This window comes from Temnothorax nylanderi, unplaced genomic scaffold (assembly GCF_030848795.1).
Source record: "Temnothorax nylanderi isolate EJ_2023f unplaced genomic scaffold, tnyl_v1.0 TNYL_tig0046_pilon, whole genome shotgun sequence".
Classification (NCBI taxonomy): Eukaryota; Metazoa; Arthropoda; class Insecta; order Hymenoptera; family Formicidae; genus Temnothorax; species Temnothorax nylanderi.
In genome coordinates, this window is record NW_027249108.1 from 555,804 (window position 1) to 575,481 (window position 19,678).

Consider the following 19,678-nt stretch of genomic DNA (forward strand, 5'->3'; position numbering starts at 1 on the left):
AGCAAAGAACTTTATCTTAATCAGCATACAAGTGTAATATACAAAGTAAGTTAATAACAGCAATAATAATTAATTAGGTGTTACATTTCATTGAAAATATAAATAAATATATAAAACGTAATTCAAAATAAATTTCTGCAGACAAAACACGATAAAATTTAACTTTATTTCCTCGAGATTACTTATACTCATGGATTGTAGTAAATTTTTATTTTAAATATGTATTTTTTTAATCAGTCGATATTTTGTTTCTTATCGTTGCTGCATAGTAAAAACTAAAAAACAAAAGATTTAATATAATTTCGAAACGATCTTAAAACACATAACGTTCTGAACGTAGAAAAAATGTTAAATTAAACAAAAGACGAGATTATTATTGTTATTGACAAATAAACAGAATTAACGATCATACAATGGAAAATATTAATTATTTTCGTTCTTTAAAATAATTTTAATTATTTCTTATATATTTTCTTTTAGGTATATTTAAGGTACATAAATGATAAGCGAAAGAAATTCAACACTGCTATAACCGACAACTAAATAATTCAAATTCTACATATTATAACAATATGTATTTATGTTTTTTACTTCCGATAGTCCATTATATACGTCTATGGTATGAACATATGTCTCTCCTCCGTCTCTTTCCAATCGGGGGATTTAAGAGCAATTACTTTCGTTTCCCTTATTCTCACAATATTAATCGTTTCTCCTTATTTTTAAGTTTTTTCTGCCCTATTTTTAACTTTTTCGTTTCCTTCAATTTTTTAATTCCTGATCAACTATTCAATGTGATATGCATACTATATGACAAACTCATTGCAGAATCGGTGAAAATATAACATTTTGACTTGTTATTAGAAATAAGCGATATAATAAATTTGTGATAACAATATTAATATTTTTTAGTATCAGCAAAATTTGCCAGGCAAATTTTTTGTGGCAAAAAACAAGGAAGTTTGTGTTTTCTGATAATTAAAAATTCGAATTTTTAATTTCATCGGATTATCACGCGGATAATTGACGGCGATCGGGACGCAGTGTAGAGATTTGTATGCCGACATAGAACGACTATGTTCTCATTTACACAAGTGACACAAAGCCCCGCGAGACCGAGAGATGCATATCTATAGAGAGGAATCGTGTGCCATATACAAAACATCTTCTCTCGACGATGTATTCACACAAAGAGATTGCGTCCGCCGTGTCTGCTCAATGTAAAATGTAATCGAACGATCGCGAGCGAAGGGATTTTTCTCATTACATCATATTTTATTTCATGTATTTTAACCCTTTCACACTACCAAGAGGTGGTCGAAGAAACCAAATGTAGAGATAATAACAAATTTACACAAGAATAAATCTCGATTGTCGTAAATTTATCGTTAAAATTAATCAAGTATTATAAGTAAAAAAATAACTGCATTAATTGCGTTAATTACAATCGAATTTAAAAATATTAAATCTTTGGCAAAAAGGCACTAGGCACTATTTTTATTGTTTATCATATATATTGAGAAATATATTATTTTATTCCGGTCAGATTAATCGGAATAAGATAAAAGTTAATCAACGTTAGAAAGATTAATCGGAAACATTAATGGAGCGCATAGAGAGAGTTACCTCAAGTTACTCTCGCGCACTTATTTGGTGCTCCGTGTGCAAACGTTATGCACGTGCATGCCACGTCGTCCGGGGAAAATTTGTGCAATCCGTGCATTCGTATCGAATGCAGGTGACGGTAGCGGCGGCACGCTGGATGAGACGTTATGCAAGTTTGCGTCACACAGGTTTATTGCGTCAAAGCGGATCGTCTCAGCTCTACGCGCGGAAAAGCCGCGATGTTTAGGCTTTTTATAATTGGAGGATATACATTTCACGCGCATGTCAGCGGTATTTAAACGCGTCAATCATGGAGCAGAGGTCGATAAACTTTTTCTGTAAAGACTAATAGTTTAGGTTTTATGGATCAAAAGGGATATTAGGTACATACAAGAGAGAAAACAAATGTCCACACATTTTTCAAACTCAAGATATGATAATAATAATATAGAAATTAATATATTGTAATAATATTACTATATAATCTGACGACTTTTAGGCTAAAGCATGGCTTTTCTGATTCTTCTATTAACAGAGGAAAAATTAATAAAATCAATTAAATGATGTGGTTACGTATATCATGATTAATTAAGCACGAGATGCACGTCGTCCGCGATATGTTTTCTTATATTCATATCATGAAGTAAATATATATCTTATTATTGCATTTCTGTTTGCAACTCGATATGAACTTACATTGATCTCAATGCACGTGGGATATACTTAGTTCTCCAGTTTTACATCGCGCAGCTTAAGAAAAGACGCGGGTAAGAATATATTTTTTTTACCGCGCGCGGCGGTACGTCGGAGCGATATATCAAGGATCGCGTCAAAGGCTCCACGCGAGACGATTTAGAGGCGCTCCAGATGATTACGAGTTAACGATTCGCGGCGCAACGCTGACGGGAGTCGCGATCGGCGAGATATAGAGCGCGAATCTGCTCGTGAGCATACGCTTACTTACACGCCGATCCGGCTCTTTTCCATCGATCCCGTGCAGCATCTTGTGACACACTTGCGTCGAACGTTGCTGTAAATCTTGCCGATTGCACCAAACTATGATCTAGAAACGCGGATGAGCCCCGGGATATATAAAGAGCGATGCGGGCCTCGTGTTTGTCATTCCCTCGAGAAATCCATCTCACGCTGGAAGGGTAGCAACGAGAAGCAGGGAGAGCGGGTGTCTCCCTCGCAGGGATAGAGTAACGGAAATTCGATTTTCTTTTTGCCGTTGGAGAACACTATGGGAGTCGTCAATATGCTTAAGGTGAGAAAAAATGACACTTGGCTTCATTCAATGTTTATGAAATATAAAGCTAACGGATTTATTTTTTAATACATTTACATTTAGAAATCATTTTACTGACGATGAGAACTCGATCACGAATTCACGAGTATTTTTATTTCGGGCGTTAAGAACAATTATTGCTCAGATTATAAATGTGGCTTTCAAACATGTATATTTTTGACAATATTATAGTTAGAGCTTTACCTTGACAAAAGTTTATATAGATGAGTTTAACATTTGACTCTACTAAAATTAATTATGTGGCATAGCAGAAATCAATTTCAAAAAAATAACCGAAATTGTTCGATATAATTAATAATCTAATTTGATGCAAAATCAGGTATAAATTTGAAGATTATTTAACACTTTGGTGCAAAGTTAAAAAATACTATTGAAATAATTTTATTACCATTTTATACAAGTTTATTACATTTTTTAAGATTTATCGGTATTTTAATGGCGCATTTGCGTTATAATTGAAATTCTTATCACAGATCAGTGGAACAACGTTTATTATGATGTTGGCCATGGTGCGTTCGGAACCTCCGGTTAATTCGTATCTACCTCCAAGAACGAGCCCTTCTCGTGCGAATGACGGTCAAACCGACCTGTTCAACCAGTACGGGACACCTGATTTCAACGGGGGTGGTGCTAATAGAAACGGTGGCGCAACAAGTTTCGGCGGGCCCGGCGCAGGTAATGGCCCGTCGAAACTTTACGACGTACCCAGTGGGGGAAATGTCGGCGGAAACAGTTTAGGTCAGTTTCGAGGAAACGGATTTGGGGATGGGCAACCCTCTAGCTCTTACGGCGCTCCTAACGGTGGCTTTGGTGAAAATCGAGGCAACGGAGGAAGACCGTCGAGTAGCTACGGCGTTCCCGGTACGAATGGAAACAACGGAGGTGGTTTCGGGAACGCAGGCAACCAGGGCAAGCCATCGACTAGCTACGGTGTTCCCGGTGCTAACGGGAACAACGGGGGTGGTTTTGGAAATACGGGCAATGAAGGAAGACCGTCGACTAGCTACGGCGTTCCCGGTACGAATGGAAACAACGGAGGTGGTTTCGGAAACGCAGGCAACCAGGGCAAGCCATCGACTAGCTACGGTGTTCCCGGTGCTAACGGGAACAACGGGGGTGGTTTCGGAAACGTAGGTAACGAAGGAAGACCGTCGACTAGTTATGGCGTTCCCGGTGCGAGCGAGAACAACGGAGGTGGTTTCGGACAGGGAAATATCGGAGGAAGACCGTCGACTAGTTATGGCGTTCCCGGGGTGAACGGAAACCACGGGGGTGGAAACGGTGGCAGTGGAAGGCCCTCGAGTAGTTATGGCGTACCTGCAAATGGAAATGCAAATAGCAAAGGTCGCTTCAATAGCGGAAATAGTGGAGGACCGTCGAGCAGCTATGGAACCCCGAATGAAAGTGGATTCGGTGGACGATCAACCAGTCAGCCTAATAGGGGTGGAAATGATAACAACGGCTATCCATCCGGAGGCTCAAACGGAGGAAGTTTCGGTGGGGCTAACGGCTATCCATCTGGAGGTCCAAATGGAAATGCAGGGAATTTCGGGCACGGGGATGGAAGTTTTGGAGGAGGAGAAGGAGGAGGAAGGGGAAATGGCGAGGGTTACAACGATAACGCGCAAGAGGAAAGTACTGTAAGTGTATATGTTATGCATGTGTCTCGTTAAAATTGAACCAGAAATAAATATGGCAATTATCCGAAGCGGAATGATTTTCTTCAGAAATAGCCAGTCTGTTTGATAATTCTGTAGAACTACCTTTATTACAGGTTTCAGTTTGTTATCTCATTTTCAGGAGCCGGCGAAATACGAGTTTTCCTATAAAGTGAAGGATCAGCAAACCGGCAGCGATTACAGTCACACGGAGACTAGAGACGGTGACCGAGCTCAAGGCGAGTTCAACGTTTTGCTTCCAGACGGTAGGAAACAGATTGTCGAGTATGAGGCTGATCAGGATGGATTTAAACCGCAAATTAGATACGAGGGCGAAGCGAATGCCGGCGAAGGATACGGCTCCGGCGGGTCGAATGATAACAACGACGGTTATTCTTCTGGTCGACCAGGTAGCAAGAGCGGCGGTTTCACGAATAACTCAGGATTTAATGGAGGCGGTAGTAACGGTGGTTATCCAAGTGGTGGCCCCGGCGAGGGAAAGCTCGGCGGATTTAATAGCGGAGGCGGCAACGGTTATCAGTCGGGAAGACCAGGTGCGATAAGATTGCGATCTGCCGTTTAATTGAGTCAAAGTGACGTGAAAGACAAGTGGAAATTTAGGAAGAATGTATTAAAGAACTTTTAACTCTCGTGTAATGAGATATTTAAATATTGTATATAAAGTTCTACATTAAAGAATCTAGTTTTTCATAATTTTGCAATTAAGTATTGATATTCTGCATTCTAGAATTCGATTTCTTTCTCTATCTCACTACCATTTAAATAAAATAATTTAAGAGTAGGTACACAATTTTTGTAGAAAAATAATAAATTACATTGTGCACTTTAACGTACTATTTGTGGGTTCTTTGGTTGAGAAATTTATATTTTACAGCAGGACAATCGTTTGGCCGAGATAACGATGGTGGTTTGAGCGGCGGTGATATCGGCGGCTACTTTTCCAATCCTCCTAGCAATAACATCGGTGGCAGTGACAATGCGAATGTCGGAAGCAACAGACAAAACGGCGGTAATAATGGATATCAATATTAAAGAACACACATATAGTTCAATAGATTTAGAGATTATCACTATCTTGGATAATTTTGCAAAAGGGTGAAAAATCGATTAAGGAAAATTATTTATCATAAATTTATCTGTATATTTAGCCAAATATTATTTAACAGTAGTCACACGAATAAATAACTTCCATATCACCATATTATTATATTATCCATTTACGAGATTTTCCATCATCAACAAAAGAGAAAAATTTATTAAAATACGAAGATACACCTTGCGCTTTGTATCTTATCTAAGATTAACTATAAAGATCTGTATCTTAAATGTAAAATTCATAAATTAATATTTATTATAATTATTATTAATGTCTCACGTTCATAGCACGACTTATTTAAACTTGTGTAGCAACCTTTAATTGAGCAAAAAGAAAAAAATAAACGGATGTATAACCGATATTGATGCAAATTCTTTATCATTGCAAAAAAACATACTTTCCTTCGTATGACTGTCCATTGCGATCGATCGAGAGACATACTTTGAATCTCGATTGCTCTTTTGAAAAGCAAGCATACGAAAATTATATAATAATCGCGAAATCACCATGTAGATCCAAACTTTAAACCGTTATGGAATTAGACATCGTATGTGTGCACATGTGCAGCTGCATAGAATAATTTCGTCCTCTTACGCCGAACTAATTTCGCACTTCCGCGGCGTGCTCGGGGGAGCGCGACCTTAAGGGTCGCACGACGCGCTCGTACGACAAAGATTAACACGGCAGAAACACGGCCGATGTGTACAATTACGCAGGTCCGTATCCGGCTTGCGTTATATCTCGTGCGACCCGCTCGCCCGGCCGCCGACAGGAAGTCGAAGTCGGCCCGGTCCGCCGCCACGTGTGAATCTCCGGGCATTAAAACGCGTTGCAGTCGGTCGCGGTTTCCCAAACGGTCCCGGTCGATGTGCCCACACACCGACGCAAGAAACGTAAAAGGCGATGTAGAAGTCACATCGGGTTCTGTTGTTTTGCCGGATTAACTTGCCGAGCTGTGAAATCCGACCGATCTGAGACGACAAAAATAATCCCCTGAGAGGATTGTCCAAAAGTAATCCTCTATCCAATACCTTGAGAGAGAAAGAAGATAAAAAAAATAAAAATACGCGTATAATATAGGTATAATATTTAATTTAAAATCATTACGCGTTTATCGCAAAGAGATCCAAGTTTTTTCTAAGAAAAGCCCTAGCTTTGAAACTTATTTCCTCGAAAGCTTAAAAAATGCGAGAGAAAAATGATTAATTTCACTCTACTATTTCCTAGAGAAATGTCTGCGCAAATATATACTGTCCCTTTCACAAAATTCCAATTTTAAATAGATAAAATAACTTTGTCCCCCTGCATTGCGTAAGTTTCGCGCAGGACGATTGTGCGTCTTAGTTAGGTGGACACTTTTGAGACGGCGGGGTGAAATTCTCGCGCATTCACACGGGACGACGCATCGGCAATATTTCATAATTAGTTGCAATTCAATTTGTATGGCGACGATATGCGCGCGCGCGTATATGCGTAGACGTGCGCGTGCAAATGCGCATAAATATAGCCAGCGCAACCAGGAACAAGAGAAACAGGTTCCAGCCACGGTACCGTAGATCCTTAAGGCATCATTGAGCGAATGGTAAACCAGCTGCGCCCGCTGCTCGGGATTTCACTGTAAATGTCAACGTAAGGCACGCGAAACGTCCCTCCGATTTAAAGGAAAGTCGTTCCGCGAGCCGAGCCGTATAATAAAGCCATTGCGCGAACGCGAAGGGATGAAAGACGCGAAGAGGGTGTTCATTCAACGACCGACTCTCGCACACGCTTACGGAGGATGTTTCACTCTTTTGCGATCTCCTTCGCCTCGTCCCCGCATGAAAATATTAGCGAGAAAACGAAGTTTAACGCTCCTCGTCAACTTTCAAAGTACGGATTGCTTATTCGTGAAAAAAAAGTCAAACGAGCTCGCGAAAGAAGAAATGAAAGAACGGAACAATATCATCGATTTTTTGTCGATCGACTTAGACGGTATTAGGAGCCTGATCGGATAGTCGGGTATTCATGGAGAGGATTGTAATTGACGCAGCGCGAGGAGGAGATTCTCGCTATTCCGAACTTTCCAAACTTTCCTAACGCGACGGCTGTTTTTTAAATTTCGAAAGGTGAAAAAGATATTGTTATACGCGTTATACGGAGCAACGTAGCCCCGTTACGCTTAAACAGAGATACTTGCCGGGCACATTAGAAAGTTGCGGACTTTATGAAAGTACATGAGCCCAAGCATCGTTAATTACCGCTCCTCTGAGAGTGCGAAGTGGTCTAACGTCCACGAGGATGCTAAACGCCCGCACCCGCCGCCAAACATCAGTCTAATTATTTTAGAGAGATGTGAGAATTGCCAGATCATCTCGAGACAATTTCGCGCCATTCTGTTCTTCCTGTTATAGCGAAGTCGGACATGCTTCATATCTTTGAAACAAGTTATATTCTCGTATCGTATTAATTAGTATACGTGCAATAATTTAAAAAAGTTTTGATACAAAAGTTTCGAGCATCACAACAAATATTGATCAATGAACAATTAGTTTCGTAAGCAACATATTTATGCAATGAAGATAATGATTATTTTGTTTAAGATTAATAAGAATATAAGGGCTTCGCGTGTTCTTTCTTGCCGTGTAAAAATTACCATCGTTCCGCTCTAGTTAGGTATATTTCACATTTTGACAAAGTGTGTTAGCATAGAAAATTATCCCGTCTGGGTAAACAAGCTGGAAACAATCTTCTGGGATCTGATAAATTTTTCACACCTCGACGTAGCGTTTCGCGACGAGGCGTCTTGTTACCGGGCGCACTTAGGTGTTTTCGGCCATATTCGGCGATGCATCCGGGCATTTTTACGACCCAGGCTGGACCCGTCGGTAACCCACGGCCGCGTTCTCCGTCTTTCCCCGTCCCTCCTCTCGTCTTCACGAAACGTAATCGTTTTTGCAGCCGGTCCGGTTCTCGGCGTCACCGACCTACCGGAACGCGTCGCGCCGGGCTCGAGCGCGACGACTCGATCGGGGCCCAGGTATGAAAAGACGAAACGGACACGCGGAAATTCCACCGTGATTTTCGCCGGCGCTTCCCTTTTTGCATCTTTACGCGAGAATCAATGAGCCCAAGGGCACAAGAAGTGAAATCTTCGCGTCTTCCAAGATTCACGATGAGATTCTGGCGGATCTGAACAAATCGCTTCGAAGCTTTATTCGTGTCTCGTCAGAAAAAAAAGAGAATAGAAATAATTTAAGAATGTCCGAGTCGCTTCTATGCCTCGCCTCGCTTCTATTATAAGCTAGATACAGACTTCCTCCGGATCTCGGAGTAATGTTATCAAGATAATTCCAGGCGATACCTATAGGCTCGTTACGGATGCTGGGATGAACCGCGAGGAACGCGTTAGCATTGAAAAAGAGCGACTTCCTCCTTAGCAACAGTCGAAAGTAGAAAATCATGCTACTAAATTTAGATTAAAAGTGGACGTTGAAGAAAATACAAACGGCCGTTGCTGAAGTAAGAATGCACCTGAGGCACCAATGCAACGCGTCTTATTCTTACAATCCGATTCTTATATGCACAAATGCGAAGGATCGCGGAGCGAATTCGCCTCGACGGCGCGGCGCGGCAAGTGCAGCTATTTCTCGCGGGAATTTATCGTGAAGGATCCCTCCGAACGGGTCTTAAACCGGGTGACTCTCCTCGCAGGACAACGTATCGAAAGAAAAATCCAAAAATATCCTCGGGGCCTCGTTCGCGATCCCATGCGAAGAAGGAGAGAGAGAGAGAGAGAGATCTCGGCGTCGCGGCAAAGAGAGATAGAGAGATCGAGAGGATGGCCCCTACTCCATTCGCGGAGAGCAAAACCCCACCACGAATGGCAAACGCACAGCGCGACGGGGAAGAGCGACGGGGTGGCGAAGAGAGCGGCGGCAGGACGAGAGCGAGAGGACGGGAGAGAGATTCGTGGTGAGAAACGGAGAGGAGAGACCCCGGCGCTGCCCCGAGTTTTCGGAGCAGTCGGCGGCGACGGTGGAGCCAGTTTCTCGTAGCTGCTCGTGCGGCGGCAGCCTGCGGCGGCATCGTGCCCGCCGTGTATCTCTCCCCTTCAGTATGAAGCCGACGACCGTGCCAGCTGCAGCGGCTGCACCTGCCGCACCGTCCTCGACAACGCGCGACCATCGTGTACGCCGCCGCGCCTGCGACGCGCGTCGCCGTGCCTCCTGATCGTGGGACGAGACCCCCGCACGCGTCTCGGAATTCCGTCCCCGTCCTCGTCTCGCCGAAGAGGATCCCGCTGGGATCCTCGCCGCGTAAGCGGATCGATCGCCGTACGGCCGGAAGGGGGAAGGAACCGCGCGATCGCGATTCCTTTTCTTCTTTCTCTCCTTCGCTCGTTCCCTTCGTCGACGAAGGAGCGCCGTTGGGATTCGTCCCGGCGCGTGCTCGTGCACGTGTCGCACCCAGGTGGACAGAGATAGTCGCGCGTGCATCCGGGCGAATCGTCCCGCGGGTGAGAAGAACTGTGGATACGCGAAGGAGGCGGCGCATCTCTCGGCGTTTTCCCTCCCGGACTAAAAGTGAAAACTCCGTCCTTCGTCCTTGCTCCGTTCGTCGCCTTGGTACTCGGACTCCCGTCGGTGATAACCTTGGTAATTAGGCGAGAGCGGACAGACTTCGCGGGACAGCGCGACACGATCATTCGTCGCGGCAAGGTGAGTCCCGATTCAAGCCTCGAGGGTCAAGAGCGGTCAGACCTCTCGCGCGACGCGACAAGCGCGACCGGCTTTGCGAATTCGGAGTCTAGGATTAATCTAGAGTCTTAGGATCTTCAGAAACTTTATAACGTTCAAAACTTTTGAGCTGAGTTTCTTAACTTCAATTACGAAATATATTACGCTCTCTTTTCGGTAAATTTCACTTTTTAATGAGTATGCAATGAATTTTACTAGAAAGTTTTTTTAAAATAGTATATTCATAATTTTAATTCTTGGATATTTGAGAAATTATGCTAATTAACAATTGTTTGTAAAAATTTCTTTTTGGTAACGAGCAGATATCATTGAATATTCTACTTCAATGATGTAATGTCATTGTATAATAAAACACGGTTCGAGACGGAAACATGGAGAGAAACAATTTCAACGAAGTGTCAAAAGGAAAAAAAAGAAATATACATGTATATTATAAGCTAAATTAGAAAAATACACGTAAAAATACGTAAAAATATAGAATCTATTTAAACGCAAATTTCTCCGTCCCCGATTGTGGAATTTGTTCTCCGTTTGATCGGTGCGATATATCGTATTGATCGTCGTGTTTAGATTTAATTGGCATTTCGATCGTGGAACTTGTTCTCTAACTCTAACTTATTGTCGTACAAGTGACGTCAAGATACTCATTTGTACAAATAACGCGAGACCTTTCTTTCATCACCGAAAAAAAAGAGGAAAAGAAACCTTTATCTTCGCGCTTCCGCCACGCGTTTTACAGTAACGCAACAATAATAGCGTTAATAGCGGCAAGCCGTGCGGGGGTCTTCATTAATGCTGGTCGACGAATGATAGTCCTTTGAAAGCCTGAGAACCCGGATGATTTACCGCGTCGTCTCGTCACGACGAGACCGTCCCCGACGATTTATTCGGCGGAGGTCGATGGTCTCCTTTTCCGCACGAATCGACGAGAGGCCTGCCGCCACGACCTCGACCTCGGGAAATAACGCGGAATTACCATCCCGGATGGCTGAAACGGCCGGGGATAATGTAACGTGGGACCTCGAGGTCAGAGAGAGACGATCGCCCATAGTATAGTCGCAACAATTCTCGCTAATGTGTTGCATTAATCGCGAACCATTCTTCCTCTCTCGCTCGCTTTCTTTCTTTCTCGCTCTGCCTTCTGGGACAAACTACGGAGTCGAGTAATATTTTCTTAGGTCTAAAATTGTGGAGTTGTGAAAATGACCAATTAAAAACAATTGGTAATTTTCTTAGCTCTAAAATTTAAAATTTCCTCAAAATCTCGTATTCTTCTCCAATCTTTTTATCGTAGTCTCTTGCGCGCTGAAAGTTATTCTATTCAGACAAATAATTTTTAGGCCAACAATTTTCGCGCTAATTAGATCGGAATTCTGATTTCGAGAGTGAGAGGCGAAAAATTATATAATTATCGCTATTGTAACGCATTTCGATTTGGCGAATTTTAACGACGCGGACGCGACTTCCTCTCTCGGCGCGATCGCAGAACCGTTTCGTTTTCGCGATCCGCGACTCGCGTCGACTCTCCGTGTTTCACGCGCGTCGCAATTAAAGTCGCAACTTGTCTTCAGCGACATGGCGACGGTGTGTCCCGGGGAAGGCAACCGCAGAGCGGGAGTCATTAACTCCCGACACAATGCCGGGCAATTAAACTGGTTTGTGTGTCCCCGCTCGCGAGAAACTCGCTTAATCTAATTTCCATGGCAATCTACTTAATTAACTTCCTGACGGTTTTCGGACCTTCGGTCGCGTTCGCCGATTAAGAGCGGTGTACCACGGGAAAGCGACTTTTTCGCCGTGCACAATGCGGCGGCGTTTACCCGTCGTTAACCGTCGATCGCGTGGGGTATGAAAGCGAGCGCCAGGTCGATGCGGCATGTTTCATACAGAGACACTCGGTAATATGGTATAGTAAAGGACGTTGCAGGTAGAAAATAACGTCCCGAAGAAAGGTCGTTTAAACCCTCTCCTTACGTAAACGGCGCTTTCCCCCTTTAAAAGCTTTCAAAAGCCTATCTAACTTTCACAAGAATAAACAAGGTAAATAATAAAAATAATTAAATATCGAAAACCGCCGAATTTTTTCGTGGTTTACCATTTACCGTTTCGAACTTCATGACCCGTGCGTTTGGCGTTCGTCCGGAAAACTTGCTGGCCCTGTAAAATCGCTCGCATGGGAGCCACAAAAGTGGCACGCACAAGCAGGTGAAAAACACATAAACGCCGCACCTGTACGGGTACGCGGAGGCATTCAATGCGGTATTAATTGAGGGTATTTAGCTCCCATATATTATCGTCGTGACACAAATAAATTCTATACGAGGACGGTGGCGTATAATGCGCCATCGAATCCCGTTTCGGCGATAACAGCTGTAAGAAACGACGCCGGCCAAACTCGTTCCTATTATCGTTTAATAATAAAATCGCCGATTTGTCTTCGGGAACGGGACTAGAACGTACGGGCGAGAAACCGTACGTGAAAATTGTGTAACGCCTGATTCAGGCGAAACGAATACAAATCCGTGTACCGTTTGACGTCTTTTACGAAAGACTGGAAAGACCAAGTACGACGTGTGTGTGTCTTTATCAGTCTTTTCTTGTTCAGGACTATTAAGATCAGAATAGCGATTAATACGTAAGAAATTTTAATCGCAGCATATCGCTTCATATATAGCGTAAAGAAAAACGATATTCAAAGTGCGTTTCTCAATAATGCATAGTCCTCTTACTTAGACATTGTTATTTAAAAAAAAAAATGAAAAATACATTTATTTCTTCATAAATAATTATTTAAAAAATATAATGAAAAAAAACAAAGAGTTGTGCCTACGTTGCGAGATTAATTGCCGTACTCTGCAATTATCAGACGCGTGTGCTGTGAGATACGGCGAACGGGTACAGGTGTGGAAAACGGGTTATCTTCGCGAGACGAGTTCGAAAACGATATGCGCGATCGTCCGTGAACGCCAAGTCGATCGTTAACTAAGTCGACGGCCAGTCGAATCGCCGTAAAGATTAGCGCGCAGCGCGGCCGCTAAACGCGAACGTGGCGGCGCAAAAGCAGATTACGGCTCGCCCTGAGTACATCGTTACGCGCAGCCTTTTATGCCCGGCTCAAATCGCCATTTAGGTTCTGTTTACAACGATCCTCGAGCTACGGTCGGACTATGACCGCGAAATGGACTTCTCCTCGCGTAATACGGCCGCGGCCGCGGGATTCGAGGTCGAAAATAAGCCAGTTGTCGAAGTTATCCAATCCCATAAACCCTTCAACTCGGCGATTTAGATTCTCGGCAGTATTTTGCGATAATTAGAAAATTGTCGCGAATTAATCGGGCATCTTGTAGGATCACGTGGCGGATTATATCCCGCGGGAATTTCGCAGCCTGGTAACATCGCGTCGGATTAATCGCGCTTCTCGAGCCGATTTATCTTATTTCATTTGGATTCGTTTCGCTCGACAGTTCGAATGCTTCTTCGAGACTTTACGTTAAACGTAGTATTTTTTGGTAGGTGACCTGATTATAGCTGATAAAGCTGATGAGGCGCGCGATTTCAGCCCGACCTTCACGAACACGATCGGTTCTTGTCGCGCCCGCACACGCAGTTACGTTCGCCGCGTGTATTCTCGATTTATTTATAGTCGACCTTTAACAGTACTCTTACTCGGATCTTTTATATATCCCGGAGGAAAGTTGGACGGTAAAAGCTCATTTTAACGGGCGCAGCCGCGGCGAGTGCATCGAGCACGTAATTGATCGATAGCTAACTATCTTTCCCAAGAGCGTTACGTGGCGGAGGCGGTGGAAGAGAAAATTATCGACTCACGCGCGCTTACCGTCTCCTCCCTCGTGGAAGAAGAAATCACGGCTCGTATCCGGCGTTCGATATGTATTTCCAGTTTCAAGAAATTCGCGCGACTCCGAGGAAAACAAGCTGCTTTGTGGATAGTCGAACGCGCGATCTGCGTTTCGAGATATCCAAACTCTCACTTTGCGCGACGTTATATTAGTTAATATTAATTAACCGCGAGCTCGAAATGCAGAGGTTGCGAAATTAGTTGCGCTACGTGCAAATCCGGTTTCTTCAATTTCGCGAGCTAATTCAATTTTTACATAACACATATCTTCGAAAAATCTTCATCCACCGCGACTTTCCCGTTCGCTGACCTTACGACGACGTGGGCCGAGGGAAGGAGGGAGAAGGAGAGTTCCTCAACCCATTCCCGGTGGTAACAAGGCTAATGGAGGAACGATCGTGTTGGTCGGCTTTTCGAGGTGCCGCACACACGCGGGTAATTTCTCCTACGCTAGATTCCGCGGGAAAAACAAGACCGTAGGAAGAGGAACGATCGCCGCCGACACACTCACTTGTCACTTACTCAGCATTCGACGCATTAAGCGCGGCAGAGATTTGAACATCGTAGTGTTTCACTCTTAGAGTTGGTACTTTCGAACGAGGTAAATCGAAGTCTCCATCGATAGATGTAGTAAGCAGAAGTTATATGTGCCTTCTCTTCAAGTTTCTTTTCACACAATTATCGTTTAAAATTTTGGTAGAAAAAAAGCTCGAGGAGAATAATAATTAGTATTATTTTAATAACAAAAAAGAAGATATAAAACAGTAGAAAACGGCGTAATATATCGCGCAAATAAAAACGTAAATACTTCGAACTAACGTGAAGACTGTACTCGTGTTGGATTGAGCGTGTGTTAGTGCCTCAATTAATCTCCATGCAAAACGTCGTAAACGCGACACCGCTGGCGACCTATCGCTATCCCGTCGGCGAGGAGACATCGGCCGTTTATGGTCAAGCTAGAGACGCGCAGTGAGGAAACTCTGACGCGCGATTCAGAAAGCGGAGGTCGAACAGTCTAGAAAGATGGCACACACTCGGCCGATCGTCGTCGATCGACCACGCGCGCAGCGGGGGAATTTTCTAAAGTGATTAGAAATAATTGCGTCGCCGCCAGCCCGTAGGCTGGAAAAGTAAGGACGTCGGTACGCGCCCGCGGATCGCCGAGTCTTAATTAATTGACTCGCGACTCCCGTCCCCGAACGAGAGAGAGAGAGAGAAAAAGAGAGAAAGACCGCGGGAAGAAAAAGGTCGTCGGCGCGACCGGAAGTAAAAGCACGCGGGAATCATCGTCGATCCTTGGGATCTGCTAATAACGACGCCTCGTTTGACCTCGCGCTTACGTTTACGGTGCCGTTAATGAGAGATCGTTTCCGACAAGTCGTTGTCGATGTGCGCGATTTCGCCGGAATAATCGCGGAGAAGAGATGCGAGATATGAGGAGTAGTGATTCCACGAAAAGGGGCACATATGGGAACGTTGTGAACTCTTTCGAAGATCGATCTGTCAGATCCAAACAATGATAAATCAAATAATCGTTTTAAAATTAACGAGGGATCCCGATTCAATGGATCTTGGGGCATGTCAGACTTGACTGATGCAAGAGATTTGCACTTTCCTCCAATTAAAAGTAAGACGTGAGCTACATTTGCCGTGTGCGAATCTTAAAACGCCGCGGCTCTTCTCCGTGTCGAACGCGAGACTATCGTGCGATGAGAGGGAACGATTTGTATCCGCGAACTATTCCGTAAAAGCGGAGAGATAGCGGAATGGTAAACGGATCAGCCGTTCACCTCGTCGACTCCGTGATCGCGCGTTTTCTATATGTATACATAAACCGATTAGGAATAATTATTACTGGCGGCGGATCGAGCCACTGACGGCTGGAAAAGCGAGGACGTCGTTCACGCCGATTTTATTAATGCGCGCCGTCCGGTCGGCAGGTGGTGAAAATGGTCCTAATTAATGCTCCGCGGCGCGCACGCGGATCCGTTAATCGCCCCAACGTTATTAATGACGCCGACTTACCGATCGTAGACCTGCGGATACGCGCGCCCCGGTGCTACTTATGTATCGCGAGATACGATGTCGATACGAAAATTATAATGCTCCGCGCCAAGAGTCCAGCTGCTTTATGGCACTCCGAATTAAATTCCGCAAATGGGACGGCACGTAAAATGCACACGTCGATACCGACTTCGCCGACGTTTACCATAACGCAAATCACGGGCGCTCGCCTTTATCGCCCGTTATTTACCGTCTCCGCTTCGCCGCTCTCGCGAAGGGGAAACGCGAGATAAATTTTCAATCTACGTGCCACGTAATGACAGTAATCAGTCTCCCACTCACCTCGGCGGTTTCTCGCAGCTTCGGATGAAGCGACCGTCTGCGAAATTGACGAACGCGTTCGCGCCCGCGCGCTCGATTCGGATAGATTTGAAAGTTTCAATTAAAAGGATCCCCTCTCGCCGGGGGTTGGGAGATAACGCGCGCGCGCGCGCCAGGAGTTTCTCTGGAGATGGATCACGTATTTCATTATGATCCACATGCATCGCGCGCGTGCGTCATGTAGCCGCGAGCGTGTATTCCTCTTGTACACACGTCGCTCGCGGAATCGCGCCTGCGTCCACAAAAGTGGAACGAGGCTCCCGGCGCGCGCCTCTTCGCGCACGGCGCGGCGCGGCGGCGGCATTTTCCCGTCGCGCGTTCCACCTACAAACTATTTCGCGAGGTGGTAATGGCACAATCCCACTTTTCCGCCTACTTTTTCATTATTTCTCTCTCTCACTTGAATGCGGGGGGTGCCGTGTGGCTTTCATGCTACACGACGCGCGGCTGACGCCTTCGGGCTCAGAGACGCGCGAAGGCACGCGACTCCGCTTCTGTACGTTTCGAAATCCCCGAGGCGCGAGATTCCCCTCTCACGCAACGGTCTCACGTGTCTCTACCCTTGAGACAATGGAAACGACTTTCCTAACACTGAGGATAATCCGCCGAGAGAGAGAGAGAGAGAAAGACGATAATCGACCAATTGGATGATAATTATACATGCCAGTTTTAGTCGCCGATAATAAAAATTGCGCGCATCGTTGGAGAGAAGGACTCTCGCGAAAGCTGTGTCAACTTGACTTGTGCAGAACTCGGCGATTAGCGCGTATCGAAAGGCATTTGCAGAACCGCCGAGGGTGTTGGTCACGGCTAATTCTCGCCGCGGTAACGAACTTGCTGAATTTACGCGGTAACTTGCAATTTAGTCGAAGACTTTCTCGCGTGTACGTCATTTACTCTATCGATCGTACGTCAAGCTGGGAACACACGCGCGCTTACTTGCAATCTCGCTCAGGCAAAACGCTTGCTCGCCCCGGTCGTTGCTTCACGTGTATGGAAACTATGGAAAGTGCGAGTTATCTGGCTCGGCTTTACGTTACAATAAGGGACACGTCGCTCGAAGACTTTCGAGCGTCCTAGCGGGAAGGAATTCCTATTATGCGCAACGTTAATGAACGCATGAGCCACTCGATCGCTCAACGGGGTTAATATTTCAGGCAGGATTAGATCAAGCTCATACTTTATAAGATATACGAACTCGTGTTACAAATTATGCAGAGTATACAGGAACGTCTCCGAACGACGCAACGGTTGTTTTGGAAAAGGTTGTTCCTGTGTATTATAAATTAATTATATATCTTTAATGAAATTAGTACTTTTCTAGAAAACTAATTAAATTAACCAATTGTTTACATGATTGCGTCACATTCCGTGAAAAGCGAAAATGAAATCTCTGTCCTAGTCATATGTTTGCATCTATGTTCTGAATTCACGTTTCGCAGGTGTGAAAAGCAGCAAATATTTAAATTTAATGTGTAAATTAGTAGCGAAATGTTACAACGACCGCTATTTATACGCCGTTATTAGCGGGTCTGCGTGAATCTCTGTCGGTTTTTGCCGTTCGCTCGCGGGACGGACGGTGCAACATTGTATTATTTACGCGCGTATGCGCATGTCATTACACCTTCCACGTAAATTGTTATCTGATTACAGACGATGAACTTAGACCAGCAGAATTACGTAGTTCACTGGCGTAATTACAAAGGTTGGTCAGTACGCGAAACCTACGCAAGTCTGAGAAATGGACGTTACCGGTTGAAGGGTAATGTTAGCCCTAGGATGCGTTCCGGGATAAAGAATGATAACTGCAGGATGTACGATTATTTCTTAATAACATAGAATTTTCCGTACGTTTGATTCAACGATTTCTTTCTTTTTTTTAACACTTGCGAGACCTGCTGCGTATCGCACCAGGTGTAAGCCGCGTTCAACTTTATTCTTCGATCATTTCGGTTCTTAATTTCTAGTTATATTGGTTTCCGCAGATAAATTTAAAATTGAACAATGCATTCTAAGAATAACATTAATTTTGTTTTCTTTCCACGTAAATCTATTCATTTCAAAGCATTGTGATATAAGAAACCGAAAGTTGAAATTAAATAAGTCCGAGGGTAGACGTTATCCACCATAAATTTCATACATCCCCTCGGCCGTCTCGCTCGAAAATCTCGCTTACGCGAGGCCGCTCGCACACCGCGCTGCGCCGCGAGGAAAGGGTTAATGACGTTCCCACGCCCTTCGTCACGATCATCCACGGGTCGCTTTAAAAAAAAAGAGAGGCTGGGCCCCGCGGCCGGCGCAAGTTCAAGCGCGGAATGAATCTTCTCTCGCAAGACGAATCTCCCTTGCTTTCCATTGTGCGGGCGACACTTAAGTGACAAATCGTGTATCGCCGTCGGGAGAAACTCGCGGCGCGTTCCTCAACCTCGTGTACAGTTCGCCTTTACATCCTCAACAATGATGTAAAAGAGACGCAGAAATACGCGGAGACCGACGTGTCTCGTGGCACGGCTTCTCGATCGAGGTATCCCCTCGACGCCCTCGACGAGTTCGACAAAAGGACTGCGTGGCGCGATTTTTCTTCGCTTTTTTGTTATTTTTTTTTTCAAGAGCACCGACCTCGCGATACACGCGCGGACACTTTACACAGGTAACGATTTCCGGCGATAGCCGTAAATTTGTCAAAGGTTGTCGTTCCGCGCGGCGCGGTGAATCACTCGCGCGAATTACCATAACACTACGAGCCGTTGTGCTGTATTCGCGGGGATATTTACGGGTCGTTTTGCGACGAATACCGGGCGGCTTTACGGCCTATCTCCTTGTATTAAACATGCACCTTGTACGTTTTCCCTTCGACGTTTGGCTGATGTTCGACGCGTAATGCCTCTCAGAGATAGACAACAATGTGCGGTCGAGCGACCGGACGCGAATGAAGCGCGCGACGAGGAAACTCGTCAAAATGAACGAACGGGGGAATTTCCGTGTAACGAAGTTATAAATCGTCTCTCG

The 19,678-nt window shown here is 44.7% G+C and overlaps 2 protein-coding genes across 3 annotated transcripts in view; both read left to right on the forward strand.

The window, feature by feature from the left end:
* Positions 1-2,848: 2,848 nt before the first annotated feature.
* On the forward strand, positions 2,849-5,700 carry LOC139772124 (uncharacterized). The gene is made up of 4 exons (XM_071705535.1): positions 2,849-2,872; positions 3,388-4,554; positions 4,715-5,126; positions 5,468-5,700. Exons 1-4 carry the CDS (start codon positions 2,849-2,851, stop codon positions 5,623-5,625), a joined length of 1,761 nt encoding a protein of 586 aa, XP_071561636.1. The 3' UTR covers positions 5,626-5,700.
* Positions 5,701-9,694: 3,994 nt separating this feature from the next.
* Positions 9,695-19,678, forward strand: part of Knockout (Stork-head domain-containing protein knockout) — a 71,055-nt gene continuing 61,071 nt past the window's right edge. For both annotated transcript variants that reach the window (XM_071705401.1, XM_071705402.1), the window contains exon 1: positions 9,695-10,386. The gene's annotated coding sequence lies outside the window, so the exon portion shown is untranslated. The remainder of the gene's footprint in view (positions 10,387-19,678) is intronic.